Source organism: Taudactylus pleione, unplaced genomic scaffold (assembly GCF_031769625.1).
Source record: "Taudactylus pleione unplaced genomic scaffold, aTauple2 ptg002101l, whole genome shotgun sequence".
NCBI classification, from domain to species: domain Eukaryota; kingdom Metazoa; phylum Chordata; class Amphibia; order Anura; family Myobatrachidae; genus Taudactylus; species Taudactylus pleione.
This window is the reverse complement of record NW_028286495.1, coordinates 79500-105533: the sequence shown is the minus strand read 5'-3', so window position 1 is coordinate 105533 and position 26034 is coordinate 79500. Positions and strand designations below refer to the sequence as shown.

Below are 26034 nucleotides of genomic sequence, written 5' to 3'. Positions count from 1 at the left end.
ATATGAAGTTTATTTTTTTATATATATATTGCAAACAATTGCCCTGTTTTTTTGTTGTTTACACCGGAGTTCATAAAACAAATAAAATATGCAGTTAAATTAAATTTTTCAGTTATTTTATAAGATTTAATATACCTGAGTATATACATATAAACCTACAATAATATTTCTTCACTTAAGTGATTCATAAATAGGAAATGTCGTTCTAGTAAGCTTTGTATAATTTTATATATTTTTACAAGAAACATTTCTAATGCAAGACCTATCCAAAATTGGCTGCCTTGATGTGATATGTGACAGACCACTTGATTTTTTTATTTTAGTTTCATGTCCATGTATCCTGGTCTCAATGTGTGGAATTCAATTAGCCGCAGGACTTACCATGAAGTTTTAGCTCCCGAATTAATGCCTGTAGCTATTCAATTATTTCTTGTGGTAGCTTTGCGGTTAATGAGCAGTAAGCTCAGAAGCAATAATTAATACAGATATTTTAAAAACAATGCTTTACAGCTTCAGATAAAAGTAATTTATTTCAAAAAAATGTATTTAAAAAAAAACCTAAATATAGAAAACAAAAGTAAAATATGGAACAGCGTATTTTAAGATGCATAAATAATGCATACAATTTGAAAGATTTATTAAAGTGCATAAAATGGAAAAACAAGGAAAAAAGTCTTACTAAGGGGCAGATGTATTAAGCTTTGGAAAGTGATGAATTGGAGAGTGATTAACTACCAGCCAATCAGCTCCTGTCATTTTTCAAACACAACCTGTAACAGGAGCCGAGTGGCTGGTAGTTTATCACTCTCCAATTTATCACTTTCCAGAGCTTAGTACATCTCCCCACGTAGTAATACTTTTTTATTTTATAGTTTATTTTTGCATCTTAAAATACAGTGTTCCATATCTTACCTTTATTAGTGTATGTGTGTGTGTGTGTGTGTGTGTGTGTATATATATATATATATATATATATATATATATATTTTTTTTTTTTAATACACTGCCTTCACGCTTTTATCTGAAACTGTGAACCAAAAATTAAATAATAATAATAATAATAATATATTTCATGAGTAATAAAAAGTGCACCATTGGATATTTTGTGGCATTTAAATAGTGGGTATTATTAGCCCTTCCTACAACTGCTCAAATCCTTCTGTCTGCACCGGATAATAAAATGTACTCAACCGGCACTCAAATCACCACCCCTTCCCTCCCCACTCATCCTCTTCAGTCGTACCTTAAGAGCCGTAAGTGTCCTACAAAATCTGGATATAAATGCTTTTGGTACAGTTGCACGGTAAGGAAATGCGTACCTTACACATCTATCCAACTCTACATGAGCCCCGAGTGCGTGTACAGCACTACATCGCGCAGCAAGCAATTCATTCATTGCATATAGAGTATGACAGAAAGAAATACAGTGAAATCAGTAAGACCATGTGGGGGTGAATTGCAATAAAGTCTATGGCATTCCCTAACAAAGCTGCAATAACAGCCACAATCCAAACTGTTTGACCCTGTTACTAAATATCATTATATAAAAAGTGTAACCATTTCCCATGCACAAAAACAATTTTCCGCACACTAGCGCAATTCAGAACTACATACATTACGCTGGAAACCCCTAGACTCGCTATCTAATAAGTTGGCACAGCCAATGGCAAGTGGTTTAACATATTTCACACGTTTCTGACTGGCTGTTTGGCCAATCCAACCAACTGAACTAGGAGTCAATGACTGGGTGTAGTCGCTGCTCTCATTGATTTAAAATTTGTGTACTTAATGCGTTAAATCGCAGTTAGTGCGGATTTTGTTGACTGAAGAAAAGACCAGGAGATATATTTTCTGTGTACATGACTCCTACCTCCATGGGGCTGATAAAATCGTTGGTGCCACTGTTGTACACATAGATCATGGCATCGTACAGCCTGTGCTCCCAGCACATTTGGACAATCTAGAAAATAAAGTTTACACCTGGTTTTAGAGAAAATAAAGAAGCAACAGTAATGAGAGAGCAAACATGAACAAAGACTAACAATATGAATAAAACATTAAGAATGGCATGGAAAAAGAAGAGACCAATGCGAGAGAGGATGCAGAAACATGGAAAGGAGGGGGTGGCGGCCGACGCGGAAACCGGGGCAGGCGGCCGACGCGGAAACCCGGGGCAGGCGGCCGACGCGGAAACCCGGGGCAGGCGGCCGACGCGGAAACCCGGGGCAGGCGGCCGACGCGGAAACCCGGGGCAGGCGGCCGACGCGGAAACCCGGGGCAGGCGGCCGACGCGGAAACCCGGGGCAGGCGGCCGACGCGGAAACCCGGGGCAGGCGGCCGACGCGGAAACCGGGGCAGGCGGCCGACGCGGAAACCGGGGCAGGCGGCCGACGCGGAAACCGGGGCAGGCGGCCGACGCAAAAAACAGGAGAAGCGGCAGACACTTCAGGTATAAGTTGCCCTCACTCTACATCAGCCATGATGTGGGAACACGTAGGGGTACCAGCAAAGGTATTAAATGTAAACGGGTCCAGATAACATACGGACAAGGAAAGATACGAAACAGGTAGATCAACGATTTGTCAGCAGTATCTGGACAACGTGTAACATAGAGTGAGGTGACCTAGAGAGGGAGAGAGACGACTGTGGAAAAGGGATGAAAATATAGGAACAGGGAGTAATATGATGTGCAAATAAGGAGACTGATGACATGTAAGCAGGGAGTGAGACTACTTTTAAAGAGAAAAAAGTACGACATGGGACACATAGAAGCAACATAAGGTGAGGACACGTAAATGGAGGGTAATGTTGGCGCAAATAGAAGATGATGTCGATGCAAATAGAGGGCGATGTTGATGCAAATGCAGGTTGACAAGTAAATGAAGGGTGATTATAGGTAATGGAGGGTGTTGACAGGGAGAACATATAAATTGGTAGAAAATGACATTTAAATAGGGAGCGGGGATGACACAGGAATAGGGCGTGGAACAGCACGGAATTTGCAAGAGGCTATGGTTGAAGTCAAGGTAAAAGAATAGACAGGACGCACCAACAACAAAAGGAAATATGTCCCAGCAAACATTCAATGCAACAACTGTGTAAACTGTAAACGAACAAGAAGATAGGAGGAGAGGAAGCCCATGTGACGGTGTCTGCCATCACCCCTGGAAACAACAGTGGAGAAGTTTACGCATCACATGTTTACGAGCCTCATAGTAATCGGCATTGACAACTATAGTTGCAGTAAATGACGCCAGGCAGCATTTCCATATTGTCCAGCTCTTTCCCCCCAGGCATGGAATGGCATGGCGTTCAAAGGTTAGGGGAAAAAGGTCCATGACGGACAATGACTGGCAGTAGTGACCTCCTGCAGTCATAGAGGTCACCAGGCCAGAAGAGCAATGAGGCAAAGTGATACCTGCTGTATGTCCAGGCTAGTAATGTCCATGTGCACTATACAGGCCTCCACACTCTCCATCAGGCCCCGGTCCTGGAAGTGGAGTAGCAAATCCTTCATGACGTGAGTGGTGAGACCCGGCAGCTGGTCCCGCAGAAGATAAGGCTCCAAGCACTCCAAGAACACTCCCATAGCCACGCAGTTCTCACTCAGCTTGTCATACATCTGGCTGAAGAGGATGTCCCTGCAGAGACATCATAGAGCAGAGCGTCGGTCACCGCTAATAATCACAGCAGCCACATAAAATCAGATATCAAGCAGTCAACTGGATATTTATCATCTAATATTTTACCATTAGACTTATACTGCGGGGGAAATAGCTGCACTGGGTTAGCGCTCCATTAACATTTTTTACATAAACCGCAGAACCAATTGTTACATATTATACAGTAGTACAATTCACACAACCGCCATAAATTCTATAGTATTATTACACCCTATACAGCAGTAAGCGCTGAGGTCACAGAGGTATTATTACACCCTATACAGCAGTAAGCGCTGAGGTCACAGAGGTATTATTACATCCTATACAGCAGTAAGCGCTGAGGTCACAGAGGTATTATTACATCCTATACAGCAGTAAGTACTGAGGTCACAGATGTATTATTACAGCCTACACAGCAGTAAGTGCTGAGGTCAGAGGCATTATTACATCCTATACAGCAGTAAGTACTGAGGTCACAGAGGCATTATTACAGCCTATACAGTAGTAAGTACTGAGGTCACAGAGGCATTATTACACCCTATACAGTAGTAAGTGCTGAGGTCACAGAGGCATTATTATACCCTATACATCAGTAAGTACTGAGGTCACAGAGGCATTATTACAGCCTATACAGTAGTAAGTGCTGAGGTCACAGAGGCATTATTACACCCTATACATCAGTAAGTACTGAGGTCACAGAGGCATTATTACACCCTATACAGCAGTAAATGCTGAGGTCAGAGGCATTATTATACCCTATACAGCAGTAATTACTGAGGTCACAGAGGCATTATTACACCCTATACAGCAGTAAGTACTGAGGTCACAGATGCATTATTACACCCTATACAGCAGTAAGTACTGAGGTCACAGAGGCATTATTACACCTTATACAGCAGTAATGAGGTCACAGAGGCATTATTACACCTTATACAGCAGTAAGTACTTAGGTCACAGAGGCATTATTACACCCTATACAGCAGTAAATGCTGAGGTCACAGAGGCATTATTACACCCTATACAGCAGTAAGTACTGAGGTCACAGAGGCATTATTACAGCCTATACAGCAGTAAGTACTGAGGTCACAGAGGCATTATTACACCCTATACAGCAGTAAGTGCTGAGGTCACAGAGGCATTATTACTATACAGCAGTAAGTACTGAGGTCACAGAGGCATTATTACACCCTATACAGCAGTAAGTGCTGAGGTCACAGAGGCATTATTACACCATATACATCAGTAAGTACTGAGGTCACAGAGGCATTATTACACCTTATACATCAGTAAGTACTGAGGTCACAGAGGCATTATTATACCCTATACATCAGTAAGTACTGAGGTCACAGAAGAATTATTACTTAGGCCCTGCTAATAAATAAAGGTGACAGGGGTTAAGAAGTCTGAGTCAGATTAGCAGTAAAGTATACTCTATTTAATAGGTCCCTCTTTTCTCCTCTACCAGCTACGTGTTATCGCTAGACTTGACAAGCTGTCGGAATCTGTGACGCCTTTTTGCGGTCAGTAACCATGGCACCAATAAAATCCCTACTCTGTGTCACTTAATGCAGATATGGATGGTATCAAAACTGAGCGCTGCAAGTCTTCATTCATCCATCGGGCTTCTCGTCTACGGAGCTGTCACTCTAACCCGTTGTTATCGGAACAAGACTTTTCCATTTTTATGGTGAAGATTGCTCAGGCAGACAGTCGGCAGTGACATTACCCTTCAAGTGACTTCTCTTTATTCCATTAGCGCTGACATTTCAATGGATCCGTCTAGGTTAAAAGGCAGAATATTCCCCCGAGATCACACAAAGGACATCTCGCTGCTTTGCCATGGACTGACGTTAACACTTAGTTTACACAATGCAGGTGAGCGCTGGCGTTTATAAATCTACGATAACTTGGGAGGAGAACACATCACAATAATGGATGGAAGTGATGGGGCTGTACTGTTTGTTCCCAATTGCAGGACGCAGGATTTATTGGCAGGTAGAGCAGAGGACTGGTCAGGTGAACAAGAAAATGACATACGACCGTCTCTGCACAAAGGCCCTCATTCAGAGCCGCTCGTAAGCGGCAGTACGCTTGTTCCGAGCGATGTTAGCACATCTGCGCATGCATACGGTTTTTAGTACGCATGCGCGAACCAGTCAGTGCGGCCGAAAATCGTTTGTTCGCTATATAGCGAGGGCCTGCAAATTTGAGTGACAGAATGAGGCGTATGTGGGTGGTAACAGGGGAAGGTGCTTGAAAACGGGGAGTGGAGATCAGAACGCAGGCGTGCTTAAAGGTCAAAACGGGCGTTTTATGGGTGTGCATAATTAAAACAGCAGCGTCATTGACCACGTCACTGGGTTATTTTATAGCCAGAACTGCTCGCAAAACTGTGGTAGGAAAAACCAACCACAAGAATAGCGAGCAGTTCATACGCTGTTCGATGTACTCGATTAATCAAATAAATAGCGGACATGACGTATGATGCGAGCGGCCAGGGGGCGTTTTTATCAAAATTTCGACCGCAAGTTTTGCTCGCTCGTTCAGACTTATAGGCGTGAACAGACCGCAAAGAGCGAACGGTTCATTTGAATAGCCACCCCTTTTTATTAAACGAACGACCGCAAATAGCGAGCGGCTCTGAATGAGGGCCTAAGTGTGTTGATTCAATATTAACATTACCGGTAATTAAAAGTTAGAAGAGGCAGGGACTGTCTGAGTCGGACGCAGATGTGGCTACGTCTTTTCCCGCTGACGCGCCTGCGTCTTTATGCTAATGCCGCTACAAAGTAATATGGCAGGTGCAGTTTTCACCTCTAAGGGCCGTATTCAATTTGGAGCGAAAAGCCGTTTTCGGCAAAAACTTTTTCACCGATGACTTCATTTTCGCCGATTCCATTTATCCCCCTATTCAATTTCTCCGACTCTTCGCCAGTGAGAAAAGTTTGCGCTTTGTAACCAGCGGAAAAGTTTCGCCTATGAATACCCGGCGGAAAAAAGTGCAGAATCGGGGTTTTGTGGTGCAAAATTGCGGCAAACCCCCCCATAACCCTTTTTACACCTCCCTTGACGCTAATTGCATCAAAAAACACTAAAAAAAACCCACAAAGGACACCCCAAAAAAGCACTTTGAAAAGATGGGCAAAAAAAAATTAAAAAGTGGGGGTACAAATTCAAAAAGTAGCGAAATAGCTTATGGGGGGTCTGCAAGTATGGGGGATGTGTTTTTTGGTTTGCAGTTGCTTCCTGACGGTGCGTTTTTGGCGCTATTTAATGCATGACTTTAGCAACTTTATAATATGCTAGCACCCATTTTCATGTACCCCAAATTTGATGGGAATACTTATTTTAACCCAAAAAAGTTGCACAATGCTATTCTTCACCACTTGCTCAAAGACGCTAAATAGCGCCTATTGAGACCATTTAAAAACCCCAAATACCTTCAGCAGGGCTAATTGGGGGTACCCATAGTGAACCCTTATGTCAGAGCATTTTTAGGGGGTGTCAGGCTGATTTCCCCCAAAATGACATGACTTTTTGACGATTTCCATTTCGCCGGGTCCCGTTTTCGCATATTTGCAATTGAATACGGGGATACGAGGGTACGCGCGCGATACTTTTTCGGAGCCAAAACCTGCGATGACGACGAAAAGTCCGGACTCTGACTTTTTGCTCCAAATTGAATACGGGCCTAAATAGGGCCTCCTACATGGGCGTTTCAGCGTCTTGGCTTACAACAGTTTTCCCCGACACGCCTCTGAAACTTCATTTTTTTTAGCCACCCCCCATTACCTCTCAGTCATCTTCCAGGAACGCATTTATACTACCGTGCGTCCAGATCTGATAGTGCAACTCTGTACTTACAAATTGGGACGCAAGGGCGAGCGACTCTGATGCAATATGGCTTTCTGCAACCGAATCAGGAAACAAAACTCTCCGCTTACTCTATTGAACCCTGGCAGCGGGGCTCAGGGCAGGACAGGAAGCGGACTGCGTTCAGATTTGACCCTGGTGGCAGGAATGATACGCGCACGGGGGCACGGTGCTGGCACGCTGTGCAGGGATGACACTTAGCAGGTATATTGTGTTGGAGCCTGGTGTACTGGTGCGGTGTCACTTATGTTACATAGTGTGCAGTTACTGTTGGGTTTAGTGCGTCAGGGTAGGGCACAGTTGGGAACGTTATGCAAATAATAATGATCTGAAAAGCAAATAGAGGTTATTTGTAAGTTATTTATTTTGGGGGTTAAAACAGCTTGTCCTGCCTCTGATTGCTCCACACAATATATTCATGTGGACATTTTAGTAAATACAATGTAAATGAATAGTGTCCCAGCATACATGGTTAGATTACATTAAAGCTGAGGCTGTAACTTACGTGCGTTGCAGAAGCAGGCAATACTCAACCATGACAGGCACCGTGTCCTGAGACAAAAGAGAGCGTTAATGTGACATTTCCAACATTAGCAATATATCTCCACCAACCATAAGCTTTACCTTCATATATAAATACAGCAAAGTGTAAGGGCTTATACATTATAGGTAGCACTGTGCCTGGTAATGGCTAATACACTACAGGTAGTACTGTGCCTGGTAATGGCTAATACACTACAGGTGGTACTGTGCCTGGTAATGGCTAATACACTACAGGTGGTACTGTGCCTGGTAATGGATAATACACTACAGGTGGTACTGTGCCTGGTAATGGCTAATACACTACATGTGCCTGGTAATGGCTAATACACTACAGGTAGTACTGTGCCTGGTAATGGCTACTACACTACAGGTAGTACTGTGCATGGTAATGGCTAACACTACAGGTAGTACTGTGCCTGGTAATGGCTAATACACTACAGGTAGTACTGTGCCTGGTAATGGCTAATACACTACAGGTGCCTGGTAATGGCTAATACACTACAGGTAGTACTGTGCCTGGTAATGGCTAATACACTACAGGTAGTACTGTGCCTGGTAATGGCTAATACAATACAGGTAGTACTGTGCCTGGTAATGGCTAATACACTACAGGTAGTACTGTGCCTGGTAATGGCTAATACACTACAGGTAGTACTGTGCCTGGTAATGGCTAATACACTACAGGTAGTACTGTGCCTGGTAATGGCTACTACACTACAGGTAGTACTGTGCCTGGTAATGGCTACTACACTACAGGTAGTACTGTGCCTGGTAATGGATAATACACTACAGGTAGTACTGTGCCTGGTAATGGCTAATACACTACAGGTGCCTGGTAATGGCTAATACACTACAGGTAGTACTGTGCCTGGTAATGGCTAATACACTACAGGTAGTACTGTGCCTGGTAATGGCTAATACACTACAGGTAGTACTGTGCCTGGTAATGGCTAATACACTACAGGTAGTACTGTGCCTGGTAATGGCTAATACACTACAGGTAGTACTGTGCCTGGTAATGGCTACTACACTACAGGTAGTACTGTGCCTGGTAATGGCTACTACACTACAGGTAGTACTGTGCCTGGTAATGGCTAAATACACTACAGGTAGTACTGTGCCTGGTAATGGCTAATACACTACAGGTAGTACTGTGCCTGGTAATGGCTAATACACTACAGGTAGTACTGTGCCTGGTAATGGCTAATACACTACAGGTAGTACTGTGCCTGGTAATGGCTAATACATTACAGGTAGTACTATGCCCGATAATGGTTAGAACACTACAGGTAGTACTATGCCCGATAATGGTTAGAACACTACAGGGAGTACTGTGCCCGGTAATGGTTAGAACACTAAAGGTAGTACTGTGCCTGGTAATGGTTAGAACACTAGAGGTAGTACTGTGCCTGGTAATGGTTAGAACCAGGTAGTACTGTGCTTGGTAATAGTAGGAACACTACACGTAGTACTGTGCCTGGTAATAGTTAGAACACTAGAGGTAGTACTGTGCCTGGTAATGGTTAGAACACTACAGGGAGTACTGTGCCCGGTAATGGTTAGAACACTAGAGGTAGTACTGTGCCTGGTAATGGTTAGAACACTACAGGTAGTACTGTGCCTGGTAATGGCTAATACACTACAGGTAGTACTGTGCCTGGTAATGGCTAATACACTACAGGTAGTACTGTGCCTGGTAATGGCTAATACACTACAGGTAGTACTGTGCCTGGTAATGGCTAATACACTACAGGTAGTACTGTGCCTGGTAATGCCTAATACACTACAGATAGTACTGTGCCTGGTAATGCCTAATACACTACAGGTAGTACTGTGCCTGGTAATGCCTAATACACTACAGGTAGTACTGTGCCTGGTAATGCCTAATACACTACAGGTAGTACTGTGCCTGGTAATGCCTAATACACTACAGGTAGTACTGTGCCTGGTAATGGCTAATACACTACAGGTAGTACTGTGCCTGGTAATAGTTAGAACACTAGAGGTAGTACTGTGCCTGGTAATGGTTAGAACACTAGAGGTAGTACTGTGCCCGATAATGGTTAGAACACTAGAGGTAGTACTGTGCCTGGTAATGGTTAGAACACTACAGGTAGTACTGTGCCCGGTAATGGTTAGAACACTAGAGGTAGTATTGTGCCCGGTAATGGTTAGAACCAGGTAGTACTGTGCTTGGTAATAGTAGGAACACTACACGTAGTACTGTGCCTGGTAATAGTTAGAACACTAGAGGTAGTACTGTGCCTGGTAATAGTTAGAACACTAGAGGTAGTAATGTGCCTGGTAATGGTTAGAACCAGGTAGTACTGTGCTTGGTAATAGTAGGAACACTAGAGGTAGTACTGTGCCTGGTAATAGTTAGAACACTACAGGTAGTACTGTGCCTGGTAATAGTTAGAACACTAGAGGTAGTACTGTGCCTGCTAATGGTTAGAACCAGGTAGTACTGTGCTTGGTAATAGTTAGAACACTACAGGTAGTACTGTGCCCGGTAATCGTTAGAACACTAGAAGTAGTACTGTGCCTGGTAATGGTTAATACACTACAGGTAGTACTGTGCCTGGTAATGGCTACTACACTACAGGTAGTACTGTGCCTGGTAATGGCTACTACACTACAGGTAGTACTGTGCCTGGTAATGGCTAATACACTACAGGTAGTACTGTGTCTGGTAATGGCTAATACACTACAGGTGCCTGGTAATGGCTAATACACTACAGGTAGTACTGTGCCTGGTAATGGCTAATACACTACAGGTAGTACTGTGCCTGGTAATGGCTAATACACTACAGGTAGTACTGTGCCTGGTAATGGCTAATACACTACAGGTAGTACTGTGCCTGGTAATGGCTAATACACTACAGGTAGTACTGTGCCTGGTAATGGCTACTACACTACAGGTAGTACTGTGCCTGGTAATGGCTACTACACTACAGGTAGTACTGTGCCTGGTAATGGCTAAATACACTACAGGTAGTACTGTGCCTGGTAATGGCTAATACACTACAGGTAGTACTGTGCCTGGTAATGGCTAATACACTACAGGTAGTACTGTGCCTGGTAATGGCTAATACACTACAGGTAGTACTGTGCCTGGTAATGGCTAATACATTACAGGTAGTACTATGCCCGATAATGGTTAGAACACTACAGGTAGTACTATGCCCGATAATGGTTAGAACACTACAGGGAGTACTGTGCCCGGTAATGGTTAGAACACTAAAGGTAGTACTGTGCCTGGTAATGGTTAGAACACTAGAGGTAGTACTGTGCCTGGTAATGGTTAGAACCAGGTAGTACTGTGCTTGGTAATAGTAGGAACACTACACGTAGTACTGTGCCTGGTAATAGTTAGAACACTAGAGGTAGTACTGTGCCTGGTAATGGTTAGAACACTACAGGGAGTACTGTGCCCGGTAATGGTTAGAACACTAGAGGTAGTACTGTGCCTGGTAATGGTTAGAACACTACAGGTAGTACTGTGCCTGGTAATAGTTAGAACACTAGAGGTAGTACTGTGCCTGGTAATGGCTACTACACTACAGGTAGCACTGTGCCTGGTAATGGCTACTACACTACAGGTAGCACTGTGCCTGGTAATGGCTAATACACTACAGGTAGTACTGTGCCTGGTAATGGCTAATACACTACAGGTAGTACTGTGCCTGTGTCTGCGTACATCCTGTGTTCATATAGTACTACACCTGCTCTATACTTGGTGTGCTGTGTGTACGTTGTCAGCAGCAGCTAAAACACACTGCAGGCATGACACCCGCGGTACGTTATCTGTGAATGATCTCGAAATGCTGTAAATCCCACTGAATGGCCAGGAGTTCCAGTACTTAGACCAATGCAGTGTAATGACATCAGTGGGGGAAGAGATGAGCTTTCTTTACTGGCCATATTCAAATCCAGATAGCCGACAGACGTCAGTAATTCCTAGCGCCCACGGACGTCAGCAATTCCTAGCGCCCACGGACGTCAGCAATTCCTAGAGCCCACAGACGTCAGCAATTCCTAGAGCCCACAGACGTCAGCAATTCCTAGAGTCCACAGACGTCAGCAATTCCTAGAGCCCACAGACGTCAGCAATTCCTAGAGCCCACAGACGTCAGCAATTCCTAGAGCCCACAGACGTCAGCAATTCCTAGAGCCCACAGACGTCAGCAATTCCTAGAGCCCACAGACGTCAGCAATTCCTAGAGCCCACAGAGGTCAGCAATTCCTAGAGCCCACAGAGGTCAGCAATTCCTAGAGCCCACAGACGTCAGCAATTCCTAGAGCCCACAGACGTCAGCAATTCCTAGAGCCCACAGACGTCAGCAATTCCTAGAGCCCACAGACGTCAGCAATTCCTAGAGCCCACAGACGTCAGAAATTCCTAGAGCCCACAGACGTCAGAAATTCCTAGAGCCCACAGACGTCAGCAATTCCTAGAGCCCACAGAGGTCAGCAATTCCTAGAGCCCACAGAGGTCAGCAATTCCTAGAGCTGACAGACATCAACAGTTCCTAGAGCCAATAGATGTCAGCTATTCCTAGAGCCAATAGATGTCAGCTATTCCTAGAGCCAATAGATGTCAGCTATTCCTAGAGCCAATAGATGTCAGCTATTCCTAGAGCCAATAGATGTCAGCTATTCCTAGAGCCAATAGATGTCAGCTATTCCTAGAGCGTGTAACCAGAGTAATGGAGACCTTGGCTACAGATTTGTGCCTTCTGTAATATTGAATTTGGGGGTAAAGCAGCAGTATATTATTGGCTGCGCACATATCCGCCATTTACGGTACCTGCAACAATGTACGTTCTCCTGCGATCCTCCAGGAGGTGTGAGGTAAAACTTGCCATGTTACTGTTCACCATGGGCCGGATTCAGAGATGAACGCTAATGTCGCTGCGGCTCCGAATTTGTACACAGCGACTGTGTGAAAATATGTAAGTGTCGCAGCCACCGGGACTTGTATTGAGACGCCCACCGGCGGATTCGCAAATCCAAGTGACTGTGTACAAAGATGGAGCTCCATCGTGGATCAGCCGATAATCGGACTTCTGAGTTACCCTATGGTCGTGTGAAGTGAGACGCCGGAGCCATATTTACTGCGTACGGGATCGCAGTCGTAGGATAAGACACACTCCGAAAATGGTCGGGACGCACCTGTGTTTGAGTCGTCTCCTCCCTGTTGTCGCTCACAATTACTTTGCTAATTAATCCTCACTGCAAGCGCCAATGCATGCGCAGTGCGACTCATACACGTGCACAGATTACCGATAATCGTTCCAACTGCGTAACATCGGTATTGCGTCCATCTGTGAGTCAGGCCCTATGCGCCATTCCAGTACTGCCCACTGCGGCCAAGGCATCTAATGGAACGGCTCCCATTGAATACTGACGAGCTGTAAAATGAGCGCAGCTGATAACGGAACCGCACAGGGGGACGATTTTAGACTGTTTGGTAAAATCCCAGTGAAGCACTTTTATCTCCTCCCTGTCACACAGGATGTAAGTAGCCCGGCCCATCCCTCATACCTGGAAATGCTGCTCCATGACCTGGATCTTGCCCTGCTCGGGGCACTTCCGCAGGGCTTTGTCCGTGTACTGCAGCAGTATTTCAACTATCTGCAATTAGAGAAATAGGAGATATGGAACGGGAATGTAATAGTCTATGTAGAGAGATTGGGATAGGGATAGGGATATTTAACACAAACGTTTGTGTATTCGCTTTAAATATTATTATGTCTTTTACTGCAGAGAGAAACCGTTTCCTGTGCAGAACTCTCTGCGATTCACTAACACAGGATGAAAGCTCACCTTACCAGCCTCCATGCCCGCCTCACACTCACCTTACCAGCCTCCATGCCCGCCTCACCTACCGCCATGCCCGCGCCTCACACTCACCTTACGAGCCGCCACACACTCGCCTCACCAGCCCCATGCCCGCGCCTCACCAGCCCCCATGCTCATCTCACCAGCCGTCACGCTCACCTCACCAGCCCCCACAAGAGCGTCTCCCAGCCCCACATGTGCGTCTTACCAACCCACACAACTGCCTCTCCAGCCCCCACACTCAACTTATCGGCCACCACACCCACTTTATCAGCCTCCCCCACACTCACCTTATCAGCCTCCCCACCCACCTTATCAGCCCCCCCACACTCACCTTATCAGCCTCCACACTCACCTTATCAGCCCCCCCACCCACACTCACCTTATCAGCCTCCCCCACACTCACCTTATCAGCCCCCCAACACTCACCTTATCAGCCCCCCCACACTCACCTTATCAGCCCCCACACACTCACCTTATCAGCCCCCACCACACTCACCTTATCAGCCCCCACCACACTCACCTTATCAGCCTCCACACACTCACCTTATCAGCCTCCACACTCACCTTATCAGCCTCCACACTCATCTTATCAGCCTCCACACTCACCTTATCAGCTCCCCCCACACTCACCTTATCAGCTCCCCCCACACTCACCTTATCAGCTCCCCCCACACTCACCTTATCAGCCTCCCCCACACTCACCTTATCAGCCTCCCCCACAATCACCTTATCAGCCTCCCCCACACTCACCTTATCAGCCTCCCCCACACTCACCTTATCAGCCTCCCCCACACTCACCTTATCAGCCTCCCCCACACTCACCTTATCAGCCCCCACCACACTCACCTTATCAGCCCCCCACACTCACCTTATCAGCTACCACACTCACCTTATCAGCCCCCCCACACTCACCTTATCAGCCCCCCCCACTCACCTTATCAGCCCCCCCCACACTCACCTTATCAGCCCCCCCACACTCACTTTATCAGCCCCCACCCTCACCTTATCAACCACCACACTTACATTATCAGCCCCCACACACTCACCTTATCAGCCCCCCCACACTCACCTTATCAGCCCCCACACTCACCTTATCAGCCCCCCCCACACTCACCTTATCAGCCCCCCCCACACTCACCTTATCAGCCCCCCCCACACTCACCTTATCAGCCCCCCCCACACTCACCTTATCAGCCCCCACCACACTCACCTTATCAGCCCCCACCACACTCACCTTATCAGCCCCCCCACACTCACCTTATCAGCCCCCCCACACTCACCTTATCAGCCTCCACACTCATCTTATCAGCCTCCACACTCACCTTATCAGCTCCCCCCACACTCACCTTATCAGCCTCCCCCACACTCACCTTATCAGCCCCCACCACACTCACCTTATCAGCCCCCCCACACTCACCTTATCAGCCCCCCCACACTCACTTTATCAGCCCCCACCCTCACCTTATCAACCCCCACACTCACCTTATCAACCACCACACTCACCTTATCAGCCCCCACCACACTCACCTTATCAGCCCCCACCACACTCACCTTATCAGCCCCCACCACACTCACCTTATCAGCCCCCCACACTCACCTTATCAGCCCCCCCACACTCACCTTATCAGCCCCCCCACACTCACCTTATCAGCCTCCACACTCATCTTATCAGCCTCCACACTCACCTTATCAGCTCCCCCCACACTCACCTTATCAGCCTCCCCCACACTCACCTTATCAGCCCCCACCACACTCACCTTATCAGCCCCCCCACACTCACCTTATCAGCCCCCCCACACTCACTTTATCAGCCCCCACCCTCACCTTATCAACCCCCACACTCACCTTATCAACCACCACACTCACCTTATCAGCCCCCACACTCACCTTATCAGCCCCCACCACACTCACCTTATCAGCCCCCACCACACTCACCTTATCAGCCCCCCCCACACTCACCTTATCAGCCCCCACCACACTCACCTTATCAGCCCCCACCACACTCACCTTATCAGCCCCCACCACACTCACCTTATCAGCCCCCACCACACTCACCTTATCAGCCCCCACCACACTCACCTTATCAGCCACCACCACACTCACCTTATCAGCCACCACCACACTCACCTTATCAGCCACCACCACACTCACCTTATCAGCCACCACACTCTTCCTTTTCTTTGGGTCCCCCGACAGACCTACAGAAAGTAAAATATTAAGCACTTCAATCATTAGTTTCTACGTTTGGGAGTATAGACACTAACAGCACCACAATCACCTTATCTCTAACATGTTCTCTAAATCAGAGGATTGACTAAGGACTGCAAAGGCAATGACCAAACATATACACATCACACTACAACGTGCACACATCACACTACAACGTGCACACATCACACTACAACGTGCACACACATCACTCTACAACGTGCACACATCACACTACAACGTGCACACATCACACTACAACGTGCACACACATCACACTACAACGTGCACACACATCACTCTACAACGTGCACACACATCACTCTACAACGTGCACACACATCACTCTACAACGTGCACACACATCACACTACAACGTGCACACATCACACTACAACGTGCACACATCACACTACAACGTGCACACATCACACTACAACGTGCACACACATCACACTACAACGTGCACACACATCACACTACAACGTGCACACATCACACTACAACGTGCACACATCACACTACAACGTGCACACATCACACTACAACGTGCACACATCACTCTAGAACGTGCACACATCACACTACAACGTGCACACATCACACTACAACGTGCACACACATCACACTACAACGTGCACACATCACACTACAACGTGCACACATCACACTACAACGTGCACACATCACACTACAACGTGCACACATCACACTACAACGTGCACACATCACACTACAACGTGCACACACATCACACTACAACGTGCACACACATCACACTACAACGTGCACACACATCACACTACAACGTGCACACATCACACTACAACGTGCACACATCACACTACAACGTGCACACTAGAGTCTCAGAGGGGCCTAGTTACTAAGCAGTGTTAGGAGACAGCATGAAAAGTGATAAGGTGCCAGCCAATCAGCTCCTGTCATTTCTCAAACACAGCCTGTGAGATGACAGTTAGGAGCTGATTGGCTGGCACCTTATCACTTTTCACTCTGTCTCCTAACACTGCTTAGTAAATAGATCCCTCAATCACAAAGCATTATTTAAAATAATAAATCCAACATCATTCCGATCTATCTAGCTTACCCACAACAGCTTTCGCTTTGCCCTCATGGAATGACCACGCCAACGCCAAGGCCTCATTGTAACAGTCTTGGTTCAGCAGATGATCGACTCTCTGAAGTTAAGAACACAATATGTGCTACATTGAACCTCACCCATACTATTTAAATTCAAGGAGCAAAAAATATCTGTATTGGGTGTTAAGTTAATGTCGCTCAGGTGTAAATAGTTACCCAGAAGCCTTTTCTGCAGTGAACGGACAAGTACTTCCAATAGCGGAGACTCATTGGGCGTAACTGATACACAACAGGGGGAAGGGGTACCGTGGCACTGAGGATGCCACGGAGTAAGCGCAACAACAACATAGGAGTGAACAAGCAATATCCAATTAGTCTGACTTGGCCAATATAGGAGATTTTAAAAAAATAAACTTTTAGGGCACTTTTACGTAGAGGATGGTGTGCGTCATGAAGATATAAATCTGCAGGGCAAGCTTGCTATAAAATGATCAGGAACAGTTTCGTTATTCTCACAGCTCCTGTACGGGAGCGTAATAATTCCGTCCGCTCGTGAGATTGCAATGATATATTATAACGTATCTGTGTACAAGTGTGACATGAGAGTGCTCTCATCAGACTGCATTGTATTATCTTACCTCTCGCCAGTTCCTGAGCATCATAGCGTGCACCGACTGTAGGAGGGAGAGAGACAGCGTGAGAGTGCGGCCAGGAGGCAGGAAGTCAGGGAGAGATGCAGAAAGAGAGATGTGGACATGGCAGACAGAGAGCGGAAGTGTAACGTCGTCGTACAGCAGCAGCAGCAAGAGAGGCATGGAAAGCAAACAGCAATTAACCCCCTGACTTCCGCAAACAGTCTCACCATTACTATACAGTATATACCCCTTACGCAGCCAGCAGAAATACACATATATTACATACCTTTGTTCCCAGGTAGAAGATCTGGCCCCCATAATTGCTGATGGACTGGTAACAAGCTTTCTCTCCGACCAGAGCCTGTAAAACACACACGCGCTTCAGACTGACCGCAATTTCGCCCTACGGTCTGCATTATACAACTAACATCACACTTTCGGGGACGGATTCAGACCACGCGCGGAGACGGTACGTTTTGTGGGAGTGTCGGTGTAAGTGGCTAAGTACTCAGACTTTAATCCGCTCCCATACTCAGACTGGGAAATGCACCTGCCGTAGGCCTGGTGCAGGCTTCGGTGGTGCATCTAAAGGCGGTATCTCAGCGCCTATGGACGCTGACAGCGGGCATCTCAGCGGCATTTGCATAAAGCTGCAGACGGGCGACCGCCGATAAATGCAACCGCGACACCGTCCACCTGTGAAACAGACCCTTTGTCTTCTGCATTGAATATCACAAATTCCTTCTTGCTGGTCCTTTCATACAGATCCTAACCAAACAATCCATTTCTAATTCGGCAACTAGACTTATTTTGTTGGTAAAACTTTCTCCTACTGCTGCTCCGTTCGCCCATTATCTTACCGAGGACCTGATTTAGTACAGATCGCAATTGAGATCGCAGCTGTGATTTTGCACAGCACCGAAAATATGTCAATGCTTGCCAAAGCTCAGCCGGCATAAAGACGCCCGCTTCTGCTTTCTCACATCCGTCCAAAGCCGCTCTTCTGAGTAAACATCGGTACCATGGAAGCACATCGGCCGGTCACGCAACATTTACCGCATGTCTGACCATCCACAGACTGTGCCGGTCTCCTCGCACGTAGAGAGCTCTCATGCTGCGCATGCAAATCACAGTAGCTAATTAACTAAGTAGCCTGCGATCTTCCGACCACTCCCCGTCACCACCTCTGAACGCTGACAGCCTGTCACTCAATCTGCGATGGATTCCTCTGTGCAACTGTAGTTGCAGTGCGATCGCTACGAGCGCTCAGTGTGGCTTGTACGCATGTGCGACGGCTAACAATCGCTTGATCGGCCTCCGTAGTTGCACTTGCGATCAGTACTGAATCCGGCTTGCATATACTTCTATTAGCGTACAAAGCCGCTAATAAAACTTCAACCATGTTCAAACTATCCACAAACCGTTCCTAGTGAATTCACAATGAGCGCTTCTCATAACGCTGTTTTAGGCGCCCCCTTTACTACTGGCGCCCTAGGCAACCGGCCTTACCTACACCACATGGAGGCAGCCATTTTATAGCGAGTACAATGGTAATGCAGTCAATTCATTATAAATCACAAGGATCCAGGATCAATTCTATAAGAATTCATGAGAAACCTAGGTTTAGTTGAGAAGATGAATTGTACCCTAGGGCAGCCTATAAAATGGCCGCTCCCACAGAACCTAGGCCGCAGGTGCACACAGAGCAGCAGAAGTGGTGACGTCGGCTTACCAGGGCCTGGCTGACGTTGCCCCCAGTGGCCAGAGACTTGAAGTGGCTGCTGTTGTACACAAGCTGGAAATCCGAAATCTCCACAGTCTCCAGCTCCTGCTGCGTCTGCCTGTCGATCACATGGAGCTTCTCCGCGCTGTCCAGGAGGGCCACTGTGCGGGCATTGATCCACTGCAACAGTGAGGAACGGAATTAGGACTGAAAGAAAGCACCGGCAGGCTGGCGATAACGCAGGAAACTGAGGCATGGCCGTTTGCCACTTACCGTGAAGTTGATGAGATCGTAGTGCAGGTGGAGCTGTTTCTGCTTGTTTATATGAATTGCTCCAGATTCATCTCTCTTTACCTTTAGATACAGGACTTTGGTTAGTGATACATTCATATACAGTGCACAGCGCAGGGGGCTTTCATAGGCAGTTGTAAGGATGGGACTATAGGCCCTCATTCAGAGCCGGACGCTCTGAGCAGAGCGCACGCTCTGAATGCGGGCCGCCCTCCATAATTATGGAGCGTCCTCCTGGACGCTCGTATAGCTGTGGGTCACCACCCACAGCCTATACGAGCGTGCAGTTTGATGGCCGCGATGGTCTTGACCATCGCCACTGCGAGCCGGAGCCTGCGGTTGAGTTTTTCAACCGCAAGGCCCGGAGTGATTTTGGCTCTATCAGAGCCAAAATCACTCCCACTGACATCACTAGTGATGTCAGTGGGCCGGCTTCTGACGGTAGGCGTTCCCTTGGGAACGCCCCCGTCAGGGAGGCACGCCCCCGGCACGCCCACCAAAGGGGGCATGCTGTCAATCAACATCGACAGCACGCCCCCTTTGATCAGACACAACGAGCGAAGGAAAGTCCTTCGCTCGTCGCGTCTGGCGCATGCGCACGACGGAGCTCCCGCCGTCGTGCGCATTTGCATTGCACAACATCGACCCACTTGCGAGCGGACAGCCGCTTGCGAGTGGGTCTGAATCAGGCCCATAGTGTATGAGAATGAATGAATGGATGGGTGACACAAATGGGCGAGCAATACTAGGAGCAGCCTATGGGAGTCTGGGCCTCATATACTGGCACGCCCTGCTGGGATTCTCACACACAACTAAAGGAACACATTTACTCTACTCTACATTTACATAACGGACTTATGCTGGGTACACACTGTGCCGGCAAATCCGTCGACACAGCGGCCGATCAGATAAGCTATACAGACTTAGCGATCGCCCGCTCGCTTTGTGTTCCCCCGACAAAACAACTGGGCGGGCATTTGAATTTTCCCGCCCAATTTGAGCTGTCAGTCACCGGCGGCCGCTGCAGCAAGTGTATAGGCGGTCGGCTGACCGCCCGCACACACAGCCAGATGCGCCGATATATCTGTAGATATAGCGTCCATTTGCTGTGCTGCAGAGCATGTGTGTGAACTCAGGGCCGTATTCAGTTAGCGTCGAAAACGGGCGTTATTTTCGCCATAGGGCGAAAGCAGACATTTTTTGCCAAAAAAGGGCGATATTTTCGCCACACAATAGGCAAAAACGCAATTGTCGAAAAAAAAACGGGAGAAAAGTTTTCTCCATCCCAAACCAGGCGGAAAAAAATGCAAAATCCCTATTTTTGGCTAAGAATGTGGGGATTTATTTCAGATCTCTTTGGACACCCCCCCTAATGATAAACTACCCACCAAAAAATTTGTAATTTGCAAAAAACGACTGCGCAATTTTGGGTGAAAAAAAATAGAAACCGTTGAAAATTATACAAAGCAATTTTTTTTTCCAGGAAATTACTGTTCAACGTAAATTGGGGGATACGTTAAAATAGGTGCAAGTATATTTTCGTGTCGTAAAGACGCAATTTTAAAAACCGTAAAAAACCGCCTGCTGCGATCACATGCGATGTTTAAAACACTTCACACATCCATACCGTCCCCCAAAAAAACATTAAAACCATTTTCAACGCTTTTTTTTTTTTTTACCCAAAATTTGCACGGTCGTTTTTCGCAACTTACGAAAACATTTTTGAGTAATTTATCATTGGGGGGGGTTGTCCAATGGGTTCTGAAAGAAATTCCCAGATTTTTAGCCAAAAATAGGAATTTTGCCTTTTTTTTTTTCGCCTGGTCTGGGATGGAGACTTTTCTCCAGTTTTTTTCCGCCAATTGCGTTTTCGCCTGGTTTTTGGTGAAAATATCGCCGTTTTTCGCCTATGGTGAAAAAAAGGTCTGTTTTCGCAGCTAATTGAACGCGGCCCTAAGTCGTTGACGCACTTGCAATATATATATATCGGCCATTTGATTGAGCGGACGATATAGCACACAGTGGGCCTGATTCAGACCCGCTCGCAAGCGCTATTCGCTCGCAAGCGGGTCGATGGTGGCCCAGTGCGCATGCGCACGACGGAGCCGGCTCCGTCGTGCGCATGCACGAGACCCGGATAGCGACGAGGAAGCCGTCGCTATGGGTGTCGCTACAAAGGGGGCGTGCTGTCAATGTTGAGTGACGCACACCCCCTTTGGTGGGCGGGCCGGGGGCGTGTCTGCCCAGACGGAGGCGTTCCCATGGGAACGCCTACCGTCTGGGGCCAGCCCCACTGACATCACAAGTGATGTCAGTGGGAGTGATTTTGGCTCTGATAGAGCCAAAAGCACTCTTGGGCTTGCGGCAACGAGACCCTACCGCAAGGGTCTCGGCGCAAGCCCGATGGACGCGATGGTCTTGACCATCGCGACCATAATCATGGCCGCTCGCATAAGCTGTGGGAGGTAACCCACAGCTATGCGAGCGGCCAAGAGGCCACAACATAAAAAAAACAAAATGCCCTGATTCAGAGCGGGCGCTCGTTCAGAACGTCCGGCTCTGAATCAGGCCCAGTGTGTCCTGAGCTTAACTACAGCAAAGCTTGCTCTGTATTCATCGCCCATTAGAGAACAGTGGAGGGACCCTGATCCCTGACATAACAGGCTGGGAAGACATTTTCCGACTCTCTGTACAAGACTCCTATATCGCAGCACTATCGTTCCGTGTGTGGGCATGATATCATCCACCGCACGCTCCCGTGGGGTCGTCCGACGATCCTCCAGATCTTTCTGCACGCACAAGAGATCTGGAGAATCGACGAACTATCCCAATGCTGGTCTATGCTGGGCAGCATTTCGGGTGGTCGGGCACCGCCCGATATGTCGGCCATCGGATTCTTGTCGCATCGCTGGGTACACAACGTACCGTGTGTACCCACCTTTACAATTCATAATGTTGACAAATCAAAATGTCAACAGTTATGATGTTGACAGTTTTGAAATGTTGACATCGAACATGTCGGCATGTGCAATATGGACTACTGAACAAGGTGATATGGTCACTCCACAAATAGATCTTCCACTGAAATCTGATCTGAGGTAGGAAGGCTATCCCGATCAGATGGATGGCGCAGGCCCCACCTACTAAATGGATTTGGAAATCTCGGAGACAGGATACTTCCGTCTCCTATTGGAATTAGACCTTGTTCCCGCCGTGTTCATTGCGTCACTGTGTCTGCCGTGTAATGCGGTTTTACAATGCATGTGAGTGTAACAGTCAGTGATATGTTTGCACATGACACAAGAAGCCGTTTCCCTTCTGCGACTGTTGGGAAAATAACAGATAAAAGTGGACTCTTCTTACCAAGAGGAAATGAACCACGTCACCTCTGCAGAATGCCAGCATGGGGTTCAGGGCTCCCTGCAGGATGACAAAGTGCCAGGCGAGGAGGGGTACGCTGGAGGGGTCCATCTGTGAGACCAAACAACTCATAATTAACACATTCCCCCGATCAGACTACTCATTGCTGGTGCCTACAAAGTCTGTGCAAACAGCAATCTCTGCAGGAACATATTAAATGTGTACTAAGATTTCCGTACAAAATTATGGGTCAGCAATGTATACGTGCGCCATATAATATGCCCGATTTTCAGAAATAATGGCCGCTTTTGATGTTACAGTTGTTATGGTCACATGCAGCAATAATTTTATATTGATCAAGTCACACCGAGGATTTTTATCTTGGGCACACAGTGACCCATGGATTTGGATCATGGAAAACAGCAAAAATGTTTATTTATATTTGGGTATCTCTATGCTACGTGATCATTCTATGGGCTCGATGCAATTAGGTGTGAATTACTTACACCAGTGAGTAAGTGCAGCTGTATGCTGGACTCGCACATGTGTGAGAGTCTGGTGTGAGAACAGGCCGCGAGGGGGAGGGGCAAATTGCTGTGCCATTGCGGGGGTGTTTCTATATCATTTCAACGGCAATTTGCCCCTTTTGCACCTGATTGGATCGAGCCCTACGACTAGAAACTAAAACCGGAACGTTGGTGCTAAATGACAATTTTGACACTGTAACATTAAGCAATGTCAGTATGATCGATGAATCCCCGTGCAGCATTGCTAGACCTAAGCCACTGTTGTGTCACAGGTAAAGGCCAATGCGCTCCACACTGTCGCTACAGGACCAATTTTCAGCATCAAAACACTGCACTATTCATAGTAGATAAATGCAGCTCTCACTGTCTGCCTGACACCACCATTCAATGCAAATCACAGTCCAGAAGTGGATCTGCACGGACCTCTGTCTGACTCACAATGTACTTCTAAAGTACAGTTACAAACATGCACATTATGGGTTGTTTTTCATTTTTGTGTAACAATACCAAAGACACTACACAAACATGACACAGCTGGGGGGGAAGCAGACCAGGGCTAAACAACAAATCTGTACACATCATATAGATTAATAGCAATCTTTATGGGAAAAACTTACATTCAATCTAAGGGGTAAATTTACTAAGATTTAAGAAGTGATGTTGCCCATAGCAACCAATCAGATTCTACTTTTCATTTATCTAGCACCGTCTAGAAGATAATACCTAGTTGCGGAATATGTATGCGCTATATACACTGCAAATAACTAATAATAAACAAATAAATAGAAAGTTACTTGTATTTGATTAAATGTTTATTGGGTCATACTGATAATAATCTCAGAAAACAGGGACGTATTACATCGGGGTCCGGGAGGTTATACAACGGGGTCTTTTTTTTACTACTAAGTGGGGGTTAATGTTAATGGGATCTATTGCCACTTGGGGGGTCGATGAAGTGTGTGAAGTTATTGTACAATGGGGGGGCCTATGGGCACTGGTGGGTGCGAGAGACCACCTAGGTATATATATATTTTTTTCATTAAAATATTTTAATTCATCTTTAATAAAAACAAAAATCGACTATTTAAAAGTAAAAAAAATTCTCAACATAATCAGTTAAGTGGTTAAGAAACAACTGTAATATTATCCTGAAGACCAGCAAGGTTCCTGGGTGCTATTATTAAAATAAAAGCCATTACAGGGTTTCCCCACGGAAACATAAAAAGGACCATTTCCTGACTATAGGCAGTATATAATAACATCCAATCACCTAGGCCCGTACCCATATCAGTTATCCAATATTCCTATATTGGGCGGAATTCAATTGATTACGCGGTCCGGATCTCCCGTCTAAAGTGACAGGAGATCGCGGGCCGCCATTCAATTGCTGCCGTTCTTCGCGCTGATCGCACCCATAGAGGTCAGGTTTAGCCGCGTAAAGCAGCTAAACCCGACCAAAGTGCTGGGCGCGATCGCGAAAAGTGATGTTTGGGCGCCCAAACATGTCACTTTTCGCACATTTCAGCTCTCATCCCCTGCGAGCTGAAATGTAGCGCTTGGCAGCTGATCGCGCCCGACAGGAGCAAGAATAGAATAGCTCTGTCGGGCGCGATAGGGGATGAAAACAATTGAATTCCGCCCTATGAGCGCGTTGTTGCTATTCATTGTGTACATGTCAGCACTAGAGAGAACAGCGGCAGCATCTAAAGATCGGTCGAGTTGTGAGTTTAGCTACGAACGTTACTGCACACCTCCCAACATGACCCTCTCCAGGAGGACACAATGCTCTGGTCCTGGACTTCCCTGGTGAGAGGTGGGGCTGCAGCGCAGTTCAAAATTCAAATAGGGGAACCACACCAACTGTCATTTCACACACTGCCCAACATCACTGGCTGGGACTCACTGGCAGTTGGTGTGACTCCACTATTTGAATTTTGGACTGTACTGCAGCCCCGCCCCTGGAGCCTCCACCAATCATAAATTACCAGGGAAGTCCAGGACCAGAGCATTGTGTCCCTCCTGGAGAGGGTCATGTTGGGAGGTATGCGTTACGCATTGGTTGGTTGGACGGAGGCGGCTTCTCCATCCATTGCTCTAACATAGGAGTGAGTATATTTATCCACCGCGCTTTCACTCCCATTTCTTCCTGGACATTAAAGCATATTGAGGCGGTTGGTGAATAATTAACCGGTAACTGAACTGAGCTAATAAGTCTACTGCAGCTGCCGCTGGTAGGATGTACCATGTCACGTCACTGTATGTACTAA

General features: G+C 46.8%; 1 protein-coding gene across 1 annotated transcript in view; it reads right to left on the bottom strand.

Annotated features, from left to right (window-relative positions):
* Positions 1 to 26034, bottom strand: part of VPS8 (VPS8 subunit of CORVET complex) — a gene marked incomplete at its 3' end in the record, with an annotated part of 119498 nt that overhangs the window by 51228 nt on the left and 42236 nt on the right. Inside the window, exons 13-23 of the mRNA XM_088465654.1 lie at positions 23244 to 23351; positions 19863 to 19943; positions 19599 to 19769; positions 18153 to 18227; positions 17870 to 17905; positions 17239 to 17329; positions 16077 to 16123; positions 13626 to 13715; positions 8041 to 8087; positions 3419 to 3641; positions 1871 to 1960 (exon numbers count right to left, since the gene is read on the bottom strand). Coding sequence (XP_088321780.1) covers positions 1871 to 1960; positions 3419 to 3641; positions 8041 to 8087; positions 13626 to 13715; positions 16077 to 16123; positions 17239 to 17329; positions 17870 to 17905; positions 18153 to 18227; positions 19599 to 19769; positions 19863 to 19943; positions 23244 to 23351 — 1059 coding nt within the window. The remainder of the gene's footprint in view (positions 1 to 1870; positions 1961 to 3418; positions 3642 to 8040; positions 8088 to 13625; positions 13716 to 16076; positions 16124 to 17238; positions 17330 to 17869; positions 17906 to 18152; positions 18228 to 19598; positions 19770 to 19862; positions 19944 to 23243; positions 23352 to 26034) is intronic.